The 25,563-nt window shown below is 43.4% G+C and overlaps 1 protein-coding gene and 2 non-coding genes across 19 annotated transcripts in view; all 3 read left to right on the top strand.

The window, feature by feature from the left end:
• UBAP2L (ubiquitin associated protein 2 like) overlaps positions 1-25,150 on the top strand; it is a 39,359-nt gene extending 14,209 nt beyond the window's left edge. For 3 of the 17 annotated variants that reach the window (XM_049880622.1, XM_049880623.1, XM_049880624.1), the window contains 17 exons: positions 1,103-1,155; positions 2,748-2,833; positions 3,929-4,100; positions 6,659-6,857; positions 7,316-7,593; positions 7,735-7,907; positions 8,898-9,087; positions 9,815-9,869; positions 10,293-10,467; positions 10,813-10,885; positions 11,780-11,975; positions 12,066-12,154; positions 13,124-13,177; positions 13,776-13,857; positions 15,674-15,891; positions 16,350-16,455; positions 17,713-18,115. In XM_049880622.1, the coding sequence (XP_049736579.1) occupies positions 1,103-1,155; positions 2,748-2,833; positions 3,929-4,100; positions 6,659-6,857; positions 7,316-7,593; positions 7,735-7,907; positions 8,898-9,087; positions 9,815-9,869; positions 10,293-10,467; positions 10,813-10,885; positions 11,780-11,975; positions 12,066-12,154; positions 13,124-13,177; positions 13,776-13,857; positions 15,674-15,891; positions 16,350-16,455; positions 17,713-17,762 (2,249 nt within the window). In that variant the 3' untranslated portion in view covers positions 17,763-18,115. Of the gene's footprint in view, positions 1-1,102; positions 1,156-2,747; positions 2,834-3,928; positions 4,101-6,658; positions 6,858-7,315; positions 7,594-7,734; positions 7,908-8,897; positions 9,088-9,814; positions 9,870-10,292; positions 10,468-10,812; positions 10,886-11,779; positions 11,976-12,065; positions 12,155-13,123; positions 13,178-13,775; positions 13,858-15,673; positions 15,892-16,349; positions 16,456-17,712; positions 18,116-21,153; positions 21,222-22,852; positions 23,051-23,463; positions 23,515-24,347 lie in introns of those variants that run through there. The other 14 variants (XM_049880606.1, XM_049880613.1, XM_049880609.1 and 11 more) reach the window with 11 other exon arrangements.
• On the top strand, positions 9,367-9,503 carry LOC126074163 (small nucleolar RNA SNORA58). The gene has a single exon (XR_007516965.1). It is a non-coding gene; the product is annotated as a small nucleolar RNA SNORA58 (small nucleolar RNA).
• Positions 13,560-13,695, top strand: LOC126074162 (small nucleolar RNA SNORA58). The gene has a single exon (XR_007516964.1). It is a non-coding gene; the product is annotated as a small nucleolar RNA SNORA58 (small nucleolar RNA).
• Positions 25,151-25,563: the final 413 nt, after the last annotated feature.

Here is a 25,563-nt window from a genome sequence, read left to right on the forward strand (position 1 = left end):
TGGTAAAATTTTAATATGATCCTAGGAACATCAGTACAAAGAATATATTTTCATTAGGGAATTAAGCTTCTTATTGTTGAATCTTTAGAAGAATTACAGAAGGATTTTGTAGTTGTTATAGATTCTGGTTTTATTTTTCAAGAGTTAATTTAATGAATATAGTTGAAGAAAAGGGGATGTTCTTGGTCCTTCTATAGACAGATTCTTATTTCTTCCTGTGGGTCCCTTTAGCTGAAGGGGAGAATCTTGGGTCCCAAATTCTTTAAGAAAGGGCGGTTTCCCTAAATATTTATACACACGTAGCAAAAAAAGGGAAATGTGGAAGGTGGTTTGATTGTTTATGGATCTTTCCTGTAGAGACACCATCCCAAAGTGAGAGTGAACTCCTCCATTGTCTCTGCTGTGACATTGGCAGGACAGATTTCACCATCGGTATGATTAGAATTAAGATGATAACTTTATTTTTGATTTTTAAGTCTGGTCTAGCGGTTTCCAAAGAGACTAGATGTATAGGGGCTTTCCTTACAGCTGTCACCTAGCTAAACCAGTAAGATCTATAAACTCAATTCGTGGGTATACATTTTTTATTCAATTCCAATAGCAGATAGTTCTCAGTGCCCTCAGTTTGGGTTTCAAGCGCTTTCTTTACTGCCCTTTTACTAACCATCATGTGGCATCCCTTGGTGTTCCTCTATCACTGCTGCCATCTTTCTTCCTACTGCCTGCAGTTTTGTCTTATACAAAATAAGTAGGTATAGTTCGCATGTTCTGATTTAAATTGGCTGCTGCCATTTCACTAATTGTGAGGGCTGAGGGCATTAAAGAGATTGCCTGGGGTGCTGGGCCTTTTTTTTTTTTTCCCCTTGTTACAGCTGTGTAACAAAACCTAAAGATAGGTATAATCTTCTTAAAAACCTGGTGCTCTGAGGTATCCCTTTCTAAGGGTTTTTTCCCTCCCTCTGAAGCCCAAGAATCCCTTCTGATTACTGTACTAAATTGTGGTCACACTTTTGGCTGCCAAAAATGTTAATACGTTAATGTGTTCTGCACACGCTTTGTACTGGCATATGAAATTACTTCACTGTTTTTCCTTTATTCCCAGGTGCATGGAGGACTACAACAGAAGAGTGGGGAACTGAAGATTGGAATGAAGACGTAGGTATTCCCAGGTCATTCCTCACTAGTGCCTTCTATCCCTAAGTGGTGTTTAGGGATAGAAAATGGCTATGTTTCTTCCTCTCAAAATTCACCCTTAAGATTCTGACCCGAAACTTTTACATCCAAAATAGTGTTCTGAGCCAGAACATTTCACATATGTTATATGAAGGAGACTGGGCATGAACAGGACTCTGTGGAACCACACTATGGAAAGGGCAAGTGCGCTTGTGTAAGTCTAATACCTGATTGTCGGATTTACCCCAGGAAGTGATGGTGGTTGGGTAGGGCACCAGAAATGGAGTCAGGCAGGTGTAGTACATTGAGTAACAGCTGCTGGTGGCACATACACAGAGTAAGACTGCTTGGAGCCGTTCCATTTTTTGGTTGGCATTTATGTGTTTGATGTGATGTAATTGGCCTGGAGATGGATACAAAGTGAGAGTTCTAGCACCAGGTTCTCAAGCTTTCAATCTGGTTGGCTCTGGAACCCATTTATTTACTCGAAGCCCAACTTTATAATTTGTAATTGAGATGAATAATATGTAGAATTGGCTGTCTGCCAGCTTGACTCAACTTTGAAACTTCATAGATGGGTGGCATTTAAAGAACTACTGTGAACTCTCTTGAGTAGTACCTGAGCAAAAGAACTTGCCTGATTCCTGGTCACAGTCAGGTTTGTGCTGTAAATTATGATTTTCAGTGATCTTGGATTGACTCCTACTTTAACATTTGTTAAACTACTTTCCTGTACTCATATATTCAGGCAAGACAGCTTTTGTGGTAAGAGGAAATGACGTGAAATTGTTTTGGTTGTCAGGCCGGGTTTTATAAAATGTCAGATACATCATCAGGGAGTGATTCTTTTCTGTGGTAACTGAGCTAGACTCTCTTGTGAGTATGGGCAGCTTTTGCTATTTCCTGCAATTTGGCTTTTCCACTTAAGCAACTTTCAAAGAATGATATATTTGGGAGGGAGGTGGATTCCATTATTTTTAAAGAAAAGGATTTTAAGAATTAAAAGATAAAACAAAACAGTAGTAGGAAGAGTTACTTCCTACAGTTGCTTACCTAAATTTGGTGTGTAATAGTGGAGAGACTAGGTATAAAAAATTGCATGTAGTTAAAGATCATCCCAGTACTTGGGCCCTTCCTAAAAAACCAGGAATTAACTTCTCTTGTTTCTCTCTTTGTTTCGGCTGTGGTCTGTCTTCCTTTCTTTGGGGGGAGTGGAAGATAAAGTGTTGTTTGCATAGAGGTGGAGGCTGGAAACTGTAATGGGAAAAGATAAAGGGCTTTTCTCTTTTTCTTTTTTGTCCAGCACATATACTGACCTGCCTGTAAATTCATTATGTCTATGACGTGACTCTGTTATATTTTATGGGGTTCCTTGGTTCCAGCTTCTCACTGGATAAAATCATTAAGCACGTGTAGAAGAGGCTTAGAAAGGCAATTCATTCAGCGTTATTTAGGATAGATAGTTTCACTTCTTAGGAATTTCCCTTTTTCTTGATACTGAATTCCCCTTACCCCTGCCAGGTTTCTAAATGTAGCCTGCCTGACACTGGGAGTGACTAATTTCTGTTTTCCAGCTTTCTGAGACCAAGATATTCACTGCCTCTAATGTGTCTTCGGTGCCTCTGCCCGCGGAGAATGTGACAATCACCGCTGGTCAGAGGTAAGCGTGCGGTGAAATCAGTACCTTATCCCTGAGGGACCGGCTGAGATAGCTGTAAGGAAGACTGGCACTGGGCATTTACAGACTTCTATTATGTTGATTAATAATGATAACCAAATCACACTGGGTTCTCTTTAGTTGATTGATAGATTTGAGTTGCTACTATTCAGTCTATTTAATGGAGGTATATATGTTAAAATTTTTGAAACTGCTTTTTCCTAAAATAGTTCTTTATTTATATAGGTAAGCCTGTCAGCATCAATGGCATTGGTTAAAACTTAGCATAGTATAATTTGTTTTGTAATAAGTGAGGTAAAGAAGAGCCAAAAATGGAAGTCTTTTAGTTTATTTCTGAATTTTATAGAACTGTTTGATAGCTGCTTCTCTTGTTTTATAGTCATGGCCTTTGTCCACTGAGCCCACCGAGTAGAGTGATTTTTTTTCCCTTGGATTGTCAGGATCCAGCTAATAAACTTTAGAATTTGAACCTTGGTATTGGGGTCAGTGGTGGGAGATCTACTCTTCAGGAATGTCTTTATCCCTTGCGAGCCCCTTGGATCACTTCTAGACCTGGGCATGGTAGCTCTTGACTCAGAAGGTCCTAAAAACAATTGTGATAGATTAGGGTGTTAGGGATGTCGTTATCACAGGTCACCTGAAATTTTATGATAGTTGGAAAAAACAAAAACATAAAATATTTCTGTTCTAAAGCCTCTTAAAGATGACAGTGTTCTGTACAGTTTTAGATATTGATAGTGACAGGTATTATTAAAATAATGGGTAAAGATTATAAATTTTGGTCCAGTATCCAAACTGACATTTGATACTTCATTGAATTTATATTTTCACTAAAATAAACATTTAAAATAATCATTGTGGTTGGCAGCATCAATGGAACTCAACTAGATACTACAGTAGCTCTTAGACATCATTTATATTGATAAATTAAGCATTTCTGGACTTCGTGTTTTTTCAGTCTGCTTAGAGGAAGTACCGGAAAGTGCTTTGTTTTGTTGTAACCGTAGTCTGAATGAGGTGTGAGGAAGACGGGAATGTCAGTCATCATTCCTCAGGGCCTCTCTCCCTTCCCACTAGAATCGACCTTGCCGTTCTCCTGGGAAAGACACCGAGTTCGATAGAGAACGATTCATCTAATCTGGATCCATCTCAGGCTCCTTCTCTGGCCCAGCCTCTGGTGTTCAGTAACTCGAAGCAGAGTGCCATATCACAGCCTGCGTCGGGGAACACGTTTTCTCATCACAGCATGGTAAGTAGAAACTTGGTTTAGCCTAAGCAAGCCTGCCTTCTCTCAAAAACACATCCACACACATGCATTCGAATTCATTTCTTCCAAGGACAGTCAAAGGTTTGAGTCGGGGCCAAATACCCTTTGTGCTTCTAGCAGCCTTGAGTGTAGAAATGTTAAGTTGGGTAGTAGGTGATAGCTCTAGGGGAGGAATTGGCTTCAGACGGACAGAATTTTAATAAAAATGAGTTAATGTAGTATTTTGAATACCCTTTATACTGAATACTGGTATTACTCAGAGGCATCAACTTGTCATCAAATTCCAGTCCTTTTGTAGGCCTAATTAAACTTTAATGGGAGGTAGTAGCATTTCCTCATTTTTTGATGGAATAGAAATTGCCATATATGTTTACTTAAACCAGTATTTCTAGACTGGGCTTTTAAAACCCTGGGGTCTTCCTGAATCTGCCACTTATTAACTGTGTCTCCATTTCTCTGTCTGTACATGGGGATAAATATGCTTGCTCTGCCTATCTTGCAGGGCTTTAGAAGATAAGATGATGGATATGGGCTATAGGAATGTGACAGTAGTGGTATTTATTAAGAACCTAAAGCACTGATGGCGTGTGACTTGTTGATTCAGAACATAAAAAAAATCCAAGGTTTTTAACCACAGCAAAGGAATCGTTTAAGCTAAACAGAAGGATGCAAAGACTAATTTACCGTCTTACAGTCGGGAAACCTAAGAAGTACTGCTGTTTCTTTCTTTTTTTTTTTTCCTCTTTTAGTTTATTTCCTGTCTGTCTCTTTTTGGAGGAATACTGTAGTTCTGAGAAGTAAGAGACCATGCATGCATATAGTTGTATTTTAAGGTTATAGGATGTATTTTAACTAGAAACACTACTGAGGTAGCCTGTAACCCACAACTGTCAGTTTTTAACTATTACTTTGATAGTAAATTGGTGGTTGATTATTTTGCCACCTATGAATGGTGACAGGTGACAGAAGGCAGGGGAGAAGGGAAAGGGAGAGGAGCGTTGAGATTAAGAAGAAAGGAGCAAAATGGGACAAAAGTTGTAAGGTGTACCGAAGATCAGGGAATAACTACTAACTTCTGAGATACGTGACTGGAAAACGTAGTTAAATGTTCTGTGTTTTTTATAATTGACTTCTTACTGTTTGAAGTTGTGAAGACTTAAAATCAAATCCAATTTCTAGTATCAAAAATATATCCATAACATACTTCTGCTTTATCTTAACATTCTATTTAACGCATGCCATGTGGTGTGTTAACTAAATAACTATTCCGTTGTTAATCACTGTGCTATTTAATGTAGTTTCTTTACCAGTGAGAATAAACTGTTAAGAAGATTAATTTCTCACCTTGGTGGTGCAGTGGTAGAAATCTTGCCTCTTATGTGGGTTTCATTCCTGGCTGGTGCATTTCTTGGGCAGCTGACACCTGTCTCCGTGGAGGCTTGTGTTCTGCTGGGATGCCAATCAGGTTTCAGTGGAGCTTCCAGACTAAGATGGACTAGGAAGAAAGGCCTGGCAATCTACATCTGAAAATCACCCAACAAAAACACCATGGATCACAATGGTCTGAACCGTAACCAATCATGAGGATGGTGCAGTACTGGGCAGCATTTCGGGCTGTTGTGTATGGGGTCTCCCTGAGTTGGGGGCCAAGCTGATGGCAGCTAAGAACAGCAGAATTTAGTAGAGCTAAATAATATAGGAGTTTCCCTATTTATTTTCGTTTCTAATAAGTGGATATTAGATCATCATCACTATACCTTTGATACAATGCTTTGTACTTGCAGAGTATTTGATAATTAGCTTAAATTGATTAAATAGGTACCCATGGAAGACTAGATTGCATCTTCCTTAGAGGTCTTGTAGAATAGTTCGAGACACATGGCTCATGTTCTAGACTAGGCTGATAGCTTTACTTGGTAATGGGGAATAAGGAAAAACCTCAAAAAACATTAAAAGCTGCCTGCTTATTATGTAGTGATTGCCTTCTAGAACTTGGAAACACACAGAGAAAACAATCAAATCATGTCAACTTGTTATTTGGTTGTCTAGTTCAGAAGTTAGGGAGCCCTTTAACTTTTATATGATCAAATATTGATTGGTTTAAAAATTTAAAAGGAAAATCAAACCTCCAGTCATTCAAGCTTTATCTCCGAGAAGCAGAGAGAAGGAAGGGCCTGTGATTTCATAGGTTTTAATGGTTCTCATTTTTCTGAGTGTTCAATACGTGCCAGGCACGTATTAAGTGCTTCATATGCATTATCTGTTTAGTCCTTCTACAACGTCATGGGTACTACTTTTATTCCTGTTTTCAGCAGAGGAAACTGAGGCACAGAGAGATTAAAAGAAAATTTTCCAAGGTTATACAGGCAGGATTTGAATCCAGACAGCCTGACTGCGGAGCTTATATGTGCTAATGGACTGTGCCGCATATTCAGTTATTTTTTTATCTGTCTACACTCTCTCACTCTGGATAAGTGTCTTTCTGAGTAGGTGAACAAAGTGGCTGGCTGTAGATCTCTAATTCCTATGTTGATCTACAGGTGAGCATGTTAGGGAAAGGATTTGGTGACGTCGGCGAGGCTAAAGGTGGCAGCACCACGGGCTCCCAGTTCTTGGAGCAATTCAAGACTGCTCAGGCCCTGGCTCAGCTGGCAGCTCAGCATTCTCAATCTGGAAGCACCACCACCTCCTCTTGGGACATGGGCTCGACCACACAGTCCTCGTCGCTGGTGCAGTATGGTGAGAAGGATGGAATGTGACTTGAATTCTTCAAGCATTAGAGTATTACTGTCAATGGCAGAGAGTGAAGAATATGTCCTAACGTGAGGAGACGGGCAGCCAACTGGCTGGTTTCCCACACTGATTCCTCCTAGCTAGATAGACTGTGTCCGGAAAGTTGGGGAATGTTAAAAATTTGAAGCTATATGCCTCTGTCTCATCATATTTAGCCATACACATAATTGTAGTCTTCTGTTGACGTTTGAATTTTTGGATTCTTTTTAGATTTATTTTTCAGTGTTTAAAAATAACATTGCCTTTGGAAGAGTTCATGAGTTTGGCCATTATAAGACCTTACATTTTCAGCAGGGGCAATTTTTAGATAGCTATCTTCGATTTGATTGACTTAAGAACAAATAAATGATCCTGGAGTTTCATCAGCACCTCTGGCCTCATGCATACTGGGTTTTCTCTTGCAGATTTGAAGAACCCAAATGATTCAACAGTGCATAGCCCATTTACAAAGCGCCAGGCCTTCACCCCATCTTCAACTATGATGGAGGTGTTCCTTCAGGAGAAGCCAGCTGCAGTGGCTACCTCCACAGCTGCACCTCCACCCCCCTCTTCTCCTCTGCCAAGCAAATCCACCTCGGCTCCACAGATGTCTCCTGGATCTTCAGATAACCAGTCCTCCAGCCCACAGCCGGCTCAGCAAAAACTAAAACAGCAAAAGAAAAAAGCCTCCTTGACTTCTAAGGTACTTGAACTTTGACATATTAAGGCAAGAAGATGTAGGAATTGAGAATTTGTGAAGTTACAGTGTGGAAATTTGAAGGGAAGTTTTTTATTAGTCTGAAGTCTTATTTTCCCTGTTCCTTCTCCTTTCCCTTTCCTGTAGATTCCTGCTCTGGCTGTGGAGATGCCTGGCTCAGCAGATATCTCAGGGCTAAACCTGCAGTTTGGGGCATTGCAGTTTGGGTCAGAGCCTGTCCTTTCTGATTATGAGTCCACCCCCACCACGAGCGCCTCTTCGAGCCAGGCTCCAAGTAGCCTGTATACCAGCACAGCCAGGTAGGGGAAACATCAGCCATGAGATGTCTTTTTATTAGGCTTTTATGATTTTTTCTAAGTCTCTTGTTGATTTTTAGAATACTGGAGAGACTAAGCTTCTGAGTGGTTGAGGGGAAGGTAGCCACTTAGGATTTTGTTGACCACTTCAAAGTATATTAGGGTTATCTGTAAGTCTGAATAAATAGAAACATACCCTTTGCCTACTTTTAGAATGTTTAAGCCCAGTTCTGAAAGATATGTACAGTCCCTCTGACCGAGAGGACTTTGCATTTGCCACAGCTAAAAATGCTATTGGCACTTAATTCACCCCAGACTCATGCCTGTGAAGGCTGTAACTTTGAACTCCTAGGAAGGAGGAGGTAGCGTTGATATATTACATGGATAAAAAGGAACTTCACTAGTAGAGCCTTTCCTACTTCCTCTGGTAGCAGGGAGGGCCGTCTTAAGCAAAAGAAAATACTGGAGGAATTTCAAGGGAATAGCCTGATCTTTTCAATCCTGGACTCTACCCTGGAGCTATTAAATCAAAATTGCAACCAAAGCTTTTGAGTTTTTAAGAAGTTCCTCTCAGGAGAGTTCTACCAGTAACCTTAAATCTAATAGGGTTTTCAAGAGAAGCCCGGAGCTCAAAATTCCTTAAAATGAGTGTGAGCAAAAGTTGACTCTCATGCTCAGGGTTCATGTTATGTTGAGAAAGGGAGCTAGAGCAGTGTGTCCTTCCACTGACCTTTAGCCCATTTTTCTTGTAATAGCAGAATGTAAGGGAATGACATGTTTTTCTGTACCTTTAAGGGGTGAAGGTGTTTTTAAACTCCATTCTTTATTTAAACCCCTGGTGCTATAAGATGTGGACATTTTATTTGCTGCTGGAGAAATTCTTACGTATCGTAATCAGCTCATTCCAGTAGTAGATCTCCACTGTTAGCTTTGTATCAGTGGATCTGCTCTATTGCATTTCTCTGAGATTTTCCTTCTCTCCATTCCCGACAGTGAATCTTCATCCACAATTTCATCTAACCAGAGTCAGGAGTCTGGTTACCAGAGCGGCCCAATTCAGTCGACAACCTATACCTCCCAAAATAGTGCTCAGGGCCCGCTATATGAACAGAGATCCACGCAGACTCGGCGGTACCCCAGCTCCATTTCTTCATCACCCCAAAAGGACCTGACTCAGGCAAAGGTAGTGGCATCCTGAGCCCCTCCCTGGGCATTGGTTAGGAAGATAGTGGGCAGCATCCCTTAGTATTGTTTATTTGTTGGCAAATGCTGCTAAGAAACCTCAAAACACTGGAAAAAAAAAAAAAAGCACCTTTCTGGTTGGTGAAATAAAGGTTCTTTTCTGCAAGCCTGGAGGTTCAGAACCAGAAAACCATTCTTTTTGCACTAAAGTTTCCTTGTTTTTAGTGGAATCAGTCTCCAGTACCTCTCTTCTTGGAAGATCTGATGGCTAGACCTCTGGGTGCATATCAGTAGACCTCACCTTGCTGTGTCTTGGTATGGTGAGGGGGACAGCATATGCCAGAGGAGATGTGGAGTGACTGCCAGATACAGCCAGCAGAATAGGTGGTTTGGCTGAACTGTCTTACTCCCACAGCCTCCCCCAGGGACCACTGGATTTGGACTTTGGGCCTTTCTTACATCTGTCTTGGGTTTGGGATGTCTTCAGCAGCTTGCGGGGTTGGTTGCCTTCTGTCGCCTTGGGTCACTCAGGGCTGGTCTACTTTGATTTGCTGATTTTGTTGTTTTTATTTTTTTTATTTTTTATTATATTGTTCCTTTGGATAGTCTGCATTGTGTTAATCCTCTGGTTAACTTGCAGTTTCTTTGAAAGGTTTATTGACCGAAATTAGGCTCAGTTAGTGCTTAACCTGGCATGTTTACTTGAGTTTCTCTGTTTCTTGTACCAGAATGGCTTCAGTTCTGTGCAGGCCACGCAGTTACAGACCACGCAATCCGTTGAAGGTGAGTGTTCTCCAGGCTTTTTCCTCTCAAATTAAAGTGTTTTTTCCTCCTCCCTCAATATTTTTGCATTTCTTAGATTGTAGTGAAAGAGCTTCTGGCTCAATGAGCAGAACATCTGATTGTAGTCTTAGTTTGGTTCTACCTTGCTGTTCAATCTTAAACCACCCTGAGTTTCATGTTCTCTACCTTTAAACAGCGATAATTCCTTTGGCTGTCTCCATTGGACAAATGAGAGCAGTGCTGTGAAATGCCTGGACTTTTCTTTAAAAAAAAAAAGAGATTCTACCTAAACACAAATGGTCCACTATTAAATAACTCACCCTTGTCTTTGGGGAAAACTTGAACCATAGCTTTTTCTTCACTTCTTATGTGAGACAGTCCATTTCTTCTGATGGAGTGAATTCCGTTCTTCTCTATTTCCAGGTGCTACGGGCTCTGCAGTGAAATCTGACTCGCCTTCCACTTCTAGCATCCCTCCTCTCAATGAAACGGTATCTGCAGCTTCCTTACTGACGACAACCAATCAGCACTCATCCTCCTTGGGTGGCTTGAGCCACAGTGAGGAGATTCCAAATACTACCACCACACAACATAGCAGGTGATTTGGGGTGAGGATGGAGGTTGGGGTTGGTGAGTAGTAGTAACAGAGCTCTCTGGTTCTGTCTTATTCCGTCTACTTGGCAGAGACCACATTAGCCCTGCTTTTGTGGTAAGTGAGTGAGACAAAAGATGTGGGAAGCAAAGGCAGAGAAGGCTTATTTTCCCTTTTCAGTATCCACTCTAACTGCTTACTACCCCTGGCTGGCCATTGTGCTTACCAAATGATCTCAGGCCTCCTTGGCCCCATTTTCTGCCTTTTTTCCTTGCATGCGTTCCTCACTGAAGCTCTAGCTCAGGTAGATAACTGTATCCTATGGCTGATGGCAACTTCTTTTCCTTGTAGCACGTTATCTACTCAGCAGAATACCCTTTCCTCATCAACATCTTCTGGGCGCACTTCGACATCCACTCTTTTGGTAAGTCTAATGCTGTAAAAGAGGAAATGTGGTTTTCTTACATTTAGTAGCTATTCTAACCACGCAGTTCTCCCAAGAAGGGGTTCTTGGAGATTTCTTCATGAGGCGGCAAAATGATAATTGATCTGAGATTGCAGGAAAGGAGCAAATTGTGTAGCGGGAGCCAAGAGAGGCAGAAAAATCTAGAAATATTGCAGAGCTGTGAGGCATTCCCAAAAGCCCTGAAAGTGACTTCTGAGTCTTTTTTTTTCCCCCACTAAAGATGGGTAGGGCTCTGTATGCTGTGATAAATTCTGTACCAACACACTTTTCTGCCTTTCTCATTTTTCAGTGTAGGGTTTGTGGTATCAGGTTTGCCAGGAGCCTGGGGGAAGATACCAGAGCTTAGGTTCTTCAGGAGCCTCTCTTTCCTCAAATATACTATGTCAGGCTTAAAACCATTAGAATTTGTTTTTTTGTTTTTTTCTCTGGCCCATGAACTTGTGTCTTGGGCTGTGCTGGTGAAGAAAAGTGGGAGAGAAGGCTATGATGATAACGTTTAGATCTCAGCTATCCCTGTCTCCTTACCGGCAACTACACCCTCAAAAAGCACAGTGTTGGTTTCTGGGATTTGTGTCCACGTCCTCTGCTACCCTCTGAACAGGATGATGATGTGAAGTGGGCCTCTGTTACCGGGCTTACCAAATCAACCTTGAATATGGAACTGAAGACTATTCAGTAATTCCTTCCAACTCCTTTGGCAGAGGACGCCTTAATACTCTACCTTGGCCTTTTTAATTGGGAAGTTGCCAGGATGATAAATTAATCAGCAGAAGGGATTGTTTTATGTTTGCTGACCTGTGATGCTAATTGTGGTTTCCTTCTTCCCTCCCCTATGCATCCCCCTTTTTGAAGCACACAAGTGTGGAGAGTGAGGCGAATCTCCATTCTTCCTCCAGCACTTTCTCCACCACGTCCAGCACAGTCTCTGCACCTCCCCCAGTGGTCAGTGTCTCCTCCAGTCTCAATAGTGGCAGTAGTCTGGGCCTCAGCCTAGGCAGCAACTCCACAGTCACAGCCTCGACTCGAAGCTCAGTTGCTACGACTTCAGGTAGCCCTGAGTGGAAGGGGGATGCCATTCCTCTGGGGTGGGGGAGAGAAGTAATTGTGTGACAGGATCAAAATGTAATTTCTGTTTTAGGAAAAGCGCCTCCCAACCTCCCTCCTGGGGTCCCGCCGTTGTTGCCTAATCCATATATTATGGCTCCCGGGCTGTTACATGCCTACCCGGTAAGCGGAGCTGAACGGTCTCCACCCAAAGATGATGGTGGGGGCTACTCTTTTTATATCTCTGTTTCAGGTGGAGAACTGTAGTTAAGATAAAGTATAAATGAGTGGTTGCCACATGTTAGCAAATAGATTTTTAATCTTTGTAGTTTTGGCAAAAACAACAGTTTTTGGGAAGGAAGGACTAAACTGAGAGTAGGCTCTCTATTGTGTATCTGCTCTGGGCTTCAGAAGTCAAGGCCCAGAATGTTCGCCTGACATCCTTTCAGTTTCTTAGAGGGTTATTGTCTCAAGTTGGGTTGATTCTCTAACTCGGAGAGTCTTTGCTGGCTCGGACCTGGTCCAAGCAGAGTTCTCTGACTCAGCCTGGGACTGGTCTGAGATTGGGTAGCTGACATAGTAGTACCTTTTGGTATCGTCTTTCAGCTTCGTGTATTTAGTGTCTATTATGACAAATGGTGTTTTTGGAAAAAATTTTAAAAGACACCTGTTGCCCTCAGAGAGTGTCTAGATGGGTATCATTACAGATGAAACATCCAGGTAACGTTTTTACACGTATTTTTAACAACAACAAATTACCTTGGTACCCATATGTTGTGAATAAACAAGCAAAATGTGAATCCTTTCTGGAGCAGATCAGTTTTAAGCCAGATTTTGACAGAAATTGGTAGGCTAGAGAAGAAAGCAGGATGTTCACGTGTGACCATGTCTACCTCATTGCTGCCCAAAGACCAGCTAGTTGAGTCTGTAGTAGTAGTTTAACAAAAGCTTTAAGACCTCTCACAAATCACTTAATTGTTTTGTCCTTCACTTCTTCCCTCTTAAAGGAATTTGGAGGAAATAATCTATGTCCTGTTCTTCCTAAGAATGAAGGATGAATGAGTCACTGATTTATCTTGCCTCTTAGTGTCTTGGCTTGGCTGTCATCCTGACCAGCCCCCATTAATATTGTTAAATCTCTGTGTCTTTTAGCCACAAGTATATGGTTATGATGACTTGCAGATGCTTCAGACAAGATTTCCTTTGGTGAGTATGTGGGGGTAAAGCTTTGAAAAGAAAGATCTCAAAAATTAGTGTTGGGGGTATTATCGCACATGTTCGGTTAATAAGTCACAGACTTAGCTCTTTTCCAGTCCATCTCTCCATATGTATGTTTTGACTTAGGATATATCAAAATGTAGGGGGTTAGAGAAGGGTGAATTTTTAGTAAATAAAGGCTAACCTAATTTATGGCCCTATAGAGTACTGTAGAGTTCTCAGGATACATTGTATATGTTTCACAAACTTTGAATTCCAATAAGAAAGATCTCTTTGCTCAGTAGAATAAGTTTGACTTAGACTACTAGAGATATCATCTAGAGGATTGAGGATACTACTGGTCCTGATGGACCTTGATGTACTCTTCAGCGGGCATACTCGTAGACCTTGCTTGACTGTGCTCATGGCCAGGCAGGGGGGACAGTGTATGCAAGAGTAATTTGGAGTTTATGCCAGCTCTGGCCAGCTTCATCAGTGGCTGGATAAATTGCAGTACTCCGACATTCTCCTGCTTCTCCCCCTGTGGAGTTAATTGTGGTGGGGAATGAGTGGCATTGAGTCTCTGCCCTTTTATTTCTCTCTTTAGGATTACTACAGCATCCCATTCCCCACACCCACCACTCCGCTGACCGGGAGGGATGGTAGCCTGGCCAGCAACCCTTATTCTGGTAGGACTTGAATGGGGCTGAACAAAGGGAGGTTGTGTTGGGATTGTTGACAGAAACCTGATTAGTAGCAGGAGGGGACCCGATTCTCACCTTTATTTAGATCTTTGGTGGAAGTAGAAAATGGATGTGGTGCATCAGGGTTGATAGATTCATAATCCTGTTAAAGATGAGCATGTGGGAGCTTTTTCCTTCTCATCCCACTTTTTTTTTATTGTCTCCCTGTTATTTCCAGATGATGACTAGACTTAGTTTTCCCAGCCATTCTCCAGCTTTTCCCAGGAAGCACAGTGGCTGACCTGGTCTTTTTGTGCTCATCTCTACCCCTGTGCCCTACTCACAGTGGTAGTCTCATTGCTAGACCTTGGGCCTTCTTTTTCTGCCTGACTTATCTGTAATTGTTCTTGTTGACGTGTCATTTTCCCTAATCTGTCATTGTCCTTCATTACCTTTCCTGGTCATATTTCTGACACCTGTATGGTTATTTCTCTCATAATAGCAATTGTAAACTTTTTTTTTAATGCTCAATGTTTCCTCCAGTCTCAGGAGTTCATGGGTGGTGCAAACAGTTAACATGCTTGGCTGCTAAACAGAAGGTTGGAGGTTCGAGTCTACCCAGAAGTGCCTTTGAAGAAAGGCCTGGCAATCTACTTCCATACAACCAGCTGTTAAAAACCCTGTGGGGCACAGTTCTGTTGTGACACACATGGGGTCTCTGTGAGTCGGAATTGACTCTCAGAAATTGTTTTTACATACACAAGGATCCTTGGTGGTACAGTGGTTAAGCACTTGGCTGCTAGCCAAAAAATCAGCAGTTCGAACCCACCAACCGCTCCACGGGAGAAAGACGTGGCAGTCTGCATCCGTGAAGATTGTAGCCTTGGAAACCCTGTGGAGCAGTTCTCCTTACTCTGCCCTGTCAGGTTGCTATGAGTTGAAATCAACTTGACAGTGGGTTTGGGTTTTTTTTTTTTTGTGTGTGTGTGTGTGTGTGTATATAACACACATACCTCCTCCCCAAAAAATATATGTATGTGTGTGTGTGTATATACATGTTTACATATCTGTATACCGCCATCCTCGTTAGTATAGTGATGAGTGTCCCCGCCTGTCGCACGAGAGAGCGGAGTTTGATTTCCTGATGTGGAGAGCTGAGGTCGACATTGTTTGGAGCCCTGGTGGCCTGATGGTTAAGAAATTGGCTGCTAACCAAAAGGTCGGCAGTTTGAATCCACCAGCCACTCCTTGCAAACTTTATAGGGCAGATCTACCCTGTCCTACAGGGTCTGTGAGTTGGAATTGACTCAACGGCAGCAGGTTTGGTTTTGGTTTTGTATGTGTATACTTACGTCATGTGTGTGTATGTGTACATATATAACGTTTTAGAGTTTATAAAATCTTTTCACATCAGTTGTCTCATTTTGAGAAAGGGAGAGGTTTATTTTGCCTCTCTATTTTCTCATTCTTGGAAATTCAGGAGACAGCTGTTACATGTCTCAAAAGGCCTACTGTTGTAAAAAAATTGCCTTATAATTTCCCAAGTCCATCCATCATGGGGTATTCCCTGTGAAGGATGGGAAGGAGTAAGGTTGGCAATGCCACAGCATTGCATAGTTATTCAGCATTCATCTTGGATTAGCACTCTGGTAAGTGTATGCTGAGCAATGCTAAGTGTAGCAGCAAAGACGTGTAATTCTAGGGATTGAACTTTAACAGTCTTTAAATTGAATCTCCTGGACTCATATAAAACCAGAAGAGGTAATTCCACATTGGTCTGGGGGGTGAAAGACGCAGATGCATTGAGCCTCTCCTATCACAGGTGACCTCACAAAGTTCGGCCGTGGAGATGCCTCCTCCCCAGCCCCGGCCACAACCTTGGCCCAACCCCAACAGAACCAGACGCAGACTCACCACACCACGCAGCAGACATTCCTGAATCCGGCGCTGCCTCCTGGCTACAGTTACACCAGCCTGCCATACTACACAGGGGTCCCGGGCCTCCCCAGCACCTTCCAGTATGGGCCTGCTGTGTTTCCTGTGAGTACCTGGCCTTGCTGTCTCCTTATGGTGGAGACCCATAGCCCTGGACACTAGCCTAGCTACTTTCAAAGCTAGGTGACTCTTCAGTAATGGATGAGAAGGAACTGTTTCCACCTCTGACCTGTTTCTGGCCTGGGAGAGGGACTGGGGCTGGGATTGGTGGAATTAGGATGGCGATTACCTGTTTTTAGAACTGGCCAAGTGGGGAACGTGATACCGTACAGCTTTGCTTCCCTTATACTCCTTCATTCTCTGCTACCACTGTCCCTCTCCCTTCTTCCAGACTTTTTTGTTTTTTATCTCACTGGTAGATTCTTGAATTCTCAGTGGGGAGTGTATTCACTAAGCATCAAGATAGGTAGCCATCTGAATGCTCAGTTCCTGAAGTAGGGTGGTGGGGCAGGTGGTAGGTACCCTGCCGTCATTTCACTGTAGTTCTGGCCTTTGCCCTACAGGTGGCTCCTACCTCTTCCAAGCAGCATGGTGTGAATGTCAGTGTGAATGCATCGGCCACTCCTTTCCAACAGCCAAGTGGATATGGGTCTCATGGATACAACACTGGTAAGCCGACCTTGGCCCTGGCTGTCAGTGGTGTCTCTAGGTTAATAATCAGAAGAGTTTCAGGGGAGGAAGACTTGGTGCTTAAGAAAATGGGGTTGATGTGGGTGTGCTGTTCTTTGTATGATTGTTAATACTTGACTGAATCGAGCATCTGTCCGAACAGCACCAACAGAAGAGTTTGATGGATGTATTTTCTGAAAAAAGGATTAAGTGGGTTCTTAGTTAGCAGGCTGATAGGTTTGGCTTAACTATCTTTGTATTACAGCTTTTCTCCTGCGGCTTCTTTTTGATTCCTTAGCTAGAAGACCTAACGTGGAAAGAAAGGAGGAGGCGTGACTTCCTCAGTAGAGTGAAAGTTGGGCTGGTAGAGTTGGACCATTAGTGGTTCCCTCATTTGTATGGCTGGTCTCCTCTGCAAAGCCCATTTGTACATCTGATGGCAAGGAGGGAAGCGCAGGAATTCTCTGAATAGGCACTTGACCTGAAATGTACTTTGCCTGTCCTTGCTCCCATCCCTGACGTCAAAACTCCACTTTTGGAGGACAGGAGTGAAAAGGGGTCTTCGAATAAAACAAATGCATGCGTGCATACTTTTTTCAGTGGCTTATAGGTGAACACAGGGAGGAAGTTGTTGTATTTGCTAGGGGCTGGGCTCAGGGTTGTCCTTAAAAGCTCTTAGCTCAGTTACAGTTTCATGGTGATTTAGATGGCACAGCATCTGTGTTCTTCACCCTTGTGTGGGCTCCAGGTAGGTAAACTGCTCAAGGTTTTCAGGAAGCTGTCTCAGCTGATCACAAAAGGCAGTAAGTACCTTAGGAACTAAGAGCCAGGTAGAGTTTTGAGTGGTGCTATATGACTTAGAGTGGGCCAAGATTTAAACTAAAGAAATCCTGAAAAGCCCTGTTGGGAGTTAATACCTAGACTCCTTGCAGCTGCCCCTCTCACTGAGCAAGGTCCACCTTGGTGGGAAGAATTATAAGCTTTTTGACTTGAAGTGACCCCATTCTGAAAACAGTAAGGCTTAAGTCTTAGCTGGGCCAGGTTCAAGAGTTTTCAGAGGTAGGAGACTAATAATATAAGTGAAGGCATATCTAATGGTCGAAAAATCTGGTTTTTTTAATCTCCCTTAAGACGTCAGGAACCAGCTATAACAGCCCTTTGAGAACCCCTAGTTCCCAACCCCCACAGAGGGCTCTTGTCATCCCATTCCTTACAACCTCTAAATTCATTTATTTTTATGTATTTGATTCCTTTTAGGAAGAAAATATCCACCCCCTTACAAGCATTTCTGGACGGCTGAGAGCTAATTTGGCCCATGGCTGGGGGCTGTGTTTTGTGTGTGTGTATAAATTTGCACTGAAGTCTTGTTTCAGAAAACAGACCACTGAGGAGAGCCTGCCGAGCTGAGGCCATGGCCTGCGTGGCTTGGGGAAATGAGTTGGTGGATACCTTCTGGGCTTTTGAACTTGCCCCTCACCCGTTTCCCTCTCCCCCACGTGTCTGACCCTGTCTTACCCATTTCGAGTTCAAGCGGTGCAGCACCTCCGAAGCATCAATGCACACACCTGCTGTTGCTTTTGATTTCTGGAAGGCATGTAGTTTCAACTTGTAACAAAAATAATTTGTAGTCTTCAATAAACTGTGGTATTTCTTTAGCTAACTCTGGCGTTCTTTCCGTGCATGTCTTTCTGGACAACAGGAGGCAATGTTGTGCTGTGGATGAAGGGTGGAGGGTGGCCTTTTCCATCGAACCCCAGGATAGCCAAAGGACTGGTTAACTTTTCAGTCTGTGGTGATTTAGTAAGACTAGGGGGGTGGGAGGGAAAGCAGCCTCAGTTTCCAGCCTGTTGATTGGTTGGTCAAGAAAGCTATTTATAGAAAATCCTTGATTCCCCTTGCTTATTTTAATTTCTCATCACTTTTCCATTTAGTTCTTCCCCTGGTTTCTGATATAAGCAGAGGGGAAAGGACAAAAGTTTAGCGTGTCATGTCATGGTGAAAGGTAAAAGAGATGGTGTTAAGAGCTGTTGTTAGGGAATTATCTCCCAAGATTCAATTCCCACATCTGATTCCCAGAGGCCAAGTGACTGACTGAGATCTGATACAGTCATTAGTGACCAGCTAGTTGATGACTTAGGCTCTGTGGAAACTGTGCTAGCTGGAACATGGTTCTTAGTCCCTTGATGGCTTAATGGCTTTTGGGGCACTTATTAGTCATTTTGCACTTAGGAGTGTAGCTAAGGATGTATGGGAGAGGTTTGGTCAGACTCTTCTTGACTATGGGCATTTTAATCCCCACTCAGTCCAACTAGGACACTGTCAGCCCTTTGTTTACAGGGGTAACTTGGACAGTGAGACTCTCCCCCTTGGTTAATTGGAAACCCAGGTATTTAGCTTTCCTTGGAGTGTCCTGTGGAGTGTACCCAACTTTCCCAGTGGCTGCCCTGCTAGGAGAGAGAGCTCTTGCTTCCTCTTGCTGTCATCCACAGTGTGTTGGTATGATCATCACTATTTGGGAATGGAGGATAGGCAGGGGATGTTGACGTTGGGAGGAAAGCAAGAGGAGCTCTGTAGTCGGAGGATCTTTGCTTTATTTTTTAGCTTCTTTAATGCTTACACTGAGGCTGTGCAGGCTACTACACAGAATATTCCCTTTTTTTCAGCATTCCCAGTCCTTAAAACCCCATATCCAAGTTAGCGCCTCTGGACTATAAGCTGATTTTAGCTAGCCAACCCACCTGGAAGGAATGAGACCGGGTAGGGGCACAATTGGAACGGAATTCTTCCCGCCACCCAGCTTTAAAATCCAGCCAGCCATTTCCCTCATCCTGTATGGACAACCTAGCCTCTGGGCAGAGGGCCACCAAGCGGCATCAGCAATCTGTTTGAGGCTCTGCACTAAATTGTTATATCTTTTGGTTTTGCCTTTGAAGAGTTCTCTTTATTATACTATTTCACCTTCACTTCCAGTTCTTCCACAAAAACCTCATTAGCTTAGCTTTTTCTATAACTGAGCTGTTTTTAAAGTTATGCCTTTTACCTAGTGATTTGCCAGATGGGCACCTAGAGTTTGAAAGGGGAAGGGAGAAAATACCCCTTGCCCATTAGCTCCTTAAGAGGTTTCTGTATTGTCCTCTTTTTTTTTACTACAGTGCCTTTCAAGTGTAGAGTGTTTATATTTTGGAGATGGGGGTGGGGCAGTATTTTCTCATACTCCGTTTCTGTGGTTCTGAGTGTTTTTTTCCTAGTTTGTGGTTGCTCCTCCCTGAAATATCTGGAGTTAAGATGTGGGAAGTGTTACCAGGTTAAGATGACAGCTCTATTAAGATTCTAAAGTAGCTGTCCAAGGTGGGCTTAATATTGGGAGGCTGCCTTTTCCCTAGACACCGGAAAAGGAAGATTTGGGTTCCAGCCTTGAATAAGTATCTGGAGTTTTAAGGGGGATTGCTGTTGAATTGTAGGTGAATAGAGCATTCCTCATTTGTAATTTGGTCACTTAAGTAAGTGCTTCTAAAAACTTTTCCATCAAAGTGCTCCTAACAGCAGAGGAGAATGAGTGTGTACCTCTGAGGAGGCAGGATACAGGGCATAAAACTGAAATGAAATGCAACTTTTTTAAGTTTCATTTCATCTTCATGAAAATGAATATATTGTTAAAATTGAAATCATGCTTTAAATTTCTAGTTAAATTACTTATCTCTTCCTTAAATCTTTGCATAAAATTTAATAAGATGCTGGATTATTTATCCCATGGCTTTTCCTATCTCCTTGGCCCGTAGACCCATTGCCCCATGCCCCAGGAGATGGAGTGTGGTATGCGTATTTCAGCTTGAGGAGTACAAATTAAAATGAGGAGTTGTACTACTCTCTTTTCCTCAAAGTTGTAGTGAGGAGGTTTTTTTGTAAACATGCGAGTAGGTTAGAGCTTTTATCTCATGAAAAAGCTCAAATTGTAAACTGAAAATGACATTTGGATTTTGTGTTCCACCTAGGCTGTAGGACATAGAGGCTTCCTACGTCCCTTTCAAACGTCTCCACTCCCCAGTTGTGCTGAGGCTTAGATTGTGTAAAAGGGAAGTCATCTTTGTGCCAACCTTTCAAATCATAAGTGTATAACCTAGCAGCTCCAAGATTCTGGAAAAGCTGTGAGTGAAGCTGCTCTTGGGGTTTGTCTTAGTTCTCTAGTGCTGCTATAACAGAAATACCACAAGTGGATGGGGTTGAATTGGACTGCTCCTGTAATATTTATCTGATGCTGTGGAGGCATGGATTTCAAGCCCCAAAGTGACTCTTCATGAAGAGCAAGACCACTCACGTCTTCAGGAACAGGACTGAATAGAATTTGGGTGGATTGATTTGAAATGAATATTAAAAGTTGATTTCATACCTGTTAGGCTTTGGCACAGAAGTATTTTGAAAACTGTATATGCTAGTGAGGTTTGGCGATATCCCCTTTCCTCAAAAACACGACTCACTTCACTGTCACATACATACTCATGCCTGGAAGGGGCAAGAAAATACTCAGGGAGCTTTTCTGTCATGAGCTTTTATCCCTCAGGACTGACCTGAAGCTGGAAAAACAAACCAAAATTCCCTTGCAGTAATAGAGCTAGAGAGGCTGCAGACATCACCTCCTCCCAGGAATAGGGCCAGGCAGGAAGCTGAGCTAATCCTCCTGTCTGTTTCCTCCTCCCTCAGGTGTATCAGTCACCTCCAGTAACACGGGCGTGCCAGATATCTCGGGTTCTGTGTACTCCAAAACCCAGGTAGGTGCCTGGCTCTGACAGAAGTGTGAAAAAAGAGAGATGGACTTAGATGAGGTAGAGTTTCAGTGAGAGAAGCTCAGTGAACAAGAGCAACCCTAGGAGAAGGATTAGTCCAAAGGACTAATGGACCACAACTGCCACAGCCTCCACCAGACTGAGTCCAGCACAACTAGATGGTGCCTGGTTACCACCACTGACTGCTCTGACAGGGATCACAATAGAGGGTCCCAGATACAGCTGGAGAAAAATGTAGAACAAAATTTTAACTCACACACACACACAAAAAAGACCAGACTTAACTGATCTGACAGTGGAGAAACCCTGAGAGTATGCCCCTTGGAAACCCATTTGGCTCAATAATGAAGTCACTCCTGAGGTTTACCCTTCAGCCAAAGATTAGACAGGCCTATAAAACAAAACGAGATTAAATGGGCACACCAGCCCAGGGGCAAGGACGAGAAGGCAGGAGGGGACAGGAAAGCTGGTAATGGGGAACCCCAGGTTGAAAAGGGGAGAGTGTTGACCTGTCATGGGGTTGAGAACCAATGTCACAGAACAATATGTGTACTAATTGTTTAATGAAAAGCTGTTTGTTCTGTAAACCTTCATGTAAATTACAATTTTAAAAAAAAGCAACCCTAGGAGAAAACCAAAAAAAAAAAAAAACCTGATGCCATCAAGTTGATTCTGAGTCATAGTCATAGCGACCCTATAGGACAGGCTAGAACTACCCCATAGGGCTTCCAAGTAGCAGCTGCTGGATTTGAACTGCCAGACCTTTTGATTAGCTGCCAAGCTCTTAACCACTGGGTCATCAGGGCTACAACCCTAGGAGAGGTGGCAGGACACCCATCCTACTAGAAAATGACTGGTTTTCTCTAGACTTCGGTGCCTCTAAGGAGTTTTTAAATTTAGCCCGCCGGAAAAAAAAAAATGTTATAGTAAGGCAAGGTGTGGCAGATTGTTGTGATGTGTCATGTGATTTACTGTCCTAGCCCTTTACCTCCCTGCTCCCAACCTTTCTCATAACTTTCTGAGAGAGGGAGGATGGAATGAAGGGAAATTAGTTCATCTGTTCTTTGTGAGTAAATCTGTAACAAAGAGTGGGAAAGCAGAAGCCCAGTAACTAAAGTGAGGCATTTGAATGATCCACAGGCTTGTTTGTATAACTTGTGTTACTTTTACTGATAGAAAGTATTTGGGGGAGTGCTTCATGGCCAAGGCCTTCAACCTTCACGTGTATTAGTTTCTTTTGAAATATCTAAGAAGTTCTGATTTTCACGTAGCTCCATGGTGGGGGAACTAAGGGTAGTCAGCAAATTTCAGCTTTCATCTGTGTCATTAGCTTTACAAAGTGCTTTCACGTTTATTCTCTCATTTGATCCTTACAACCGTGAGATCAGTAGCATCCCTGTTTTATGTATCAGGAAACCGAGGCTGAGAGATTGAGTAACTTGCCCAGGATCATTGAAGGGCAGAGCTGGGACTCAGACCCGAATAGCCGACTTTAGGTGCATGTTCCTTCTATGATGCCACTGCTGCCTTCTGAAGGTGGGGAGCTTGGGCTTAGAAATGTCAAGGCTTACTTTGCTGATCCCTTTTACTCTGTCTTTTCCCACCCTCCTGGATAGCAGTCCTTTGAGAAACAAGGTTTTCATTCCGGTACTCCTGCTGCCTCCTTCAACTTGCCTTCAGCCCTAGGAAGTGGGGGGCCCATCAATCCGGCCACAGCTGCTGCCTACCCACCTGCCCCCTTTATGCACATTCTGACCCCCCATCAGCAGCCGCACTCCCAGATCCTTCACCATCACCTGCAGCAGGATGGCCAGGTAATAGCAATTCCTCTTCTCTCCTTTCCCTTCCTCTTCCTTCCTATCCCTTAAAACTGCCTTCCTTTTCCTTCTCTTACCCTTCTTCACCACCACCTTCACCCAGCCCTTCCCAGTGCCAGCCATGGGCACACAGCACATACAGACACAAGCGCACATAACACGAGCGGCCAGCAAAGGAGATGTCAGAGAAGGGGCCAGGTACCTTTTTTGCCCACTTCCTTTGGTGCCTTTCTCCTCCACCTCCTCACATGACACAGTTGTCTTCATCCCATCAGACCTGGGTTACACCTCCCCTCCTGCCTCTCCCAGTCTTCCCCTTTCCCCTGACATTATAGCTTTCCCTTATGATGGTGGAGTTCTATTGTCAAAGTTTGTCCCTTTATTTTCCATATATCCTGGTTCTGCCTCAGCTACCATATTTGCAGATGATTCTCTGTTGCCAGCGCCAGCAGGAGGAGCAGGTAATGAAACTAAATGATGATATGCTTGAACCCACTCCTTTTCAGTCCCCATTTCACCTCCATAGCTTCAGGGAACTTGAAGAGGAAATAGATTGCGCGGTCACAAGTCGGGATACACAAACACGGACACCTTGCTGAGCTCTCTGGCCTCCCTTCCTGTGTCCTTTCCCCTTCCTTAATGCCCTCTTTCTTTCTTTCTACCCTTCGCCCAAACACTTGGTTACCGGAATGGGAAAGATTCTTAGACAGTATTTGGAGCCCTGAGGCTTTAGTCTGTCTCCTGCCTTGTCTGCAGTGGGCTCACAGATGTGATGTGTGGTAGGGGTGAGGAGCTGTGGGATGGCACAGGTGACCTCTCTGTCATAGGTGGCTGGGGAGCTGGAATAAGGGCTTCCTTGCTTTCAAAGATAGCATTCCAAATTGAGGCACTTGGGGGCATCAGTGGAAATGAAATGACTTTATGATCTCTCATCCCGAAGAGGTCATAATTCTCCCCAGATAGCAGCCCTTTGCCAGAGCAGAGAGTGGTGAGGTGGTAGGAAAATGTGGAATTGAAAATGAGTAGAACTATCTTATCTCCAAAAGTATCTTGCCCTCATTTCATCTTTCCGCTATTTAAAGGATGAAAGTGCCTTGCTTGTCAGAGAGGGCCTCTAACAGCTATGTAGAGCAGAACTCCCCATGGCTGACAAGTGAACTTCCTAGTAGTCTCTAAACAAGGGGTATGGGGGAGAGTTCAAGACAACTTCCATATCTCCACCTAAAGATGTCACAAATCTGTCCCACTAACTAGACACCTTTTTCCTCTCCATGATCCTCCCATACCCCTGCAGACGGGCAGCGGGCAACGTAGCCAGACCAGCTCCATCCCGCAGAAGCCCCAGACCAACAAGTCTGCCTACAACAGCTACAGCTGGGGGGCCAACTGAGGCCCTGGCCCTCCTCTTCTCCCGGCCCCATCTTCTGAGAGGGCTCCTCAGCCTGGCTACTATGGAAACAGCATCAAAGAGAGAAAGGAATGTGGGGGGGTTCCACCACCCCCCACCCCCAGCGGCCTACCCCATGCCTCAGCTTTATGTCTGTTCCATTCCCATACCATCCCCACTCTGTTGTATGTATTATAGGATTTGTATTTTTTCCTTTTGTTTTTTTTTTTTCCTCTCTTCCTTTCCTCTTCCTCCTCCCCCCTTGCATTCAAGATTATGAAACTTTGCTGTGGGCCCTGCCCTTCCTTCTCCTCCTCCTGTTCACCCTGGTGGTGTTTGGGTGAGGTGGGAAGAGGGGGCCCCCAAATATATATCAGCCCAACAGCCCTAAGCCTCCTCCTTTATTATTAGGAAAACAAAACAACAAAAAAATGGCGTCATGAATATGAACAGCATCGTCAGATGAATTAGTTGAAGTGTTTTTTTGTTTTTGTTTTTGTTTTTTTGTACTGTGTCCTCAAATTTAATGGATTAATGTGTCTTGTATATATAAAAAGAAAACCTCTACCTTCAGCCTCTGCCCATTCTTGCTCCGTCTAGGATATCCTCAGTCTCGTCGATGACCGGCTTGGTGAATAAGTATTACCGTACCAACTGGGCCTCCTCTAGCAGGCCCCGAAGGCAGTGGAATAAAATGAAATCTTTGCCCTTTAAGAACTCCTCTGACCTTAATGTGCTAGTATCTTGCCCTTGAGGGAATTCCCTTCCCTTCACCCCTAAGAATCTCATAGCCTGATGCCTGGGAAGAACCACCACAAGTCTTCATTTTCTCCAGAAACTACATCTACAGCAGATTTCAGGCAATGAGGGGAAAAGGACAGAGGAGATGGGGGGGTGGAAAGGGTCTTAGAGGAGCTGAGACCATTTCAAAGAGGGAAATGGCATTGTGGGGTCAAAGTATAACTTCAACAGGTCCAGGCAAATGAAAGAAGTGAGAGCAACATGCACTGTTGGCTGGGGCACCACCCCCCTGGGAGTAAAACACAAAACTTATTGCCTCTTGGGTGGTTCATGTCACACCCAGTCCCTTGAAAAGGAGTCAAGGTCAGGATGGAGGAGGAGG

The sequence above is a fragment of the Elephas maximus genome, chromosome 3, assembly GCF_024166365.1.
Source record: "Elephas maximus indicus isolate mEleMax1 chromosome 3, mEleMax1 primary haplotype, whole genome shotgun sequence".
In the NCBI taxonomy this organism is placed as follows: domain Eukaryota; kingdom Metazoa; phylum Chordata; class Mammalia; order Proboscidea; family Elephantidae; genus Elephas; species Elephas maximus.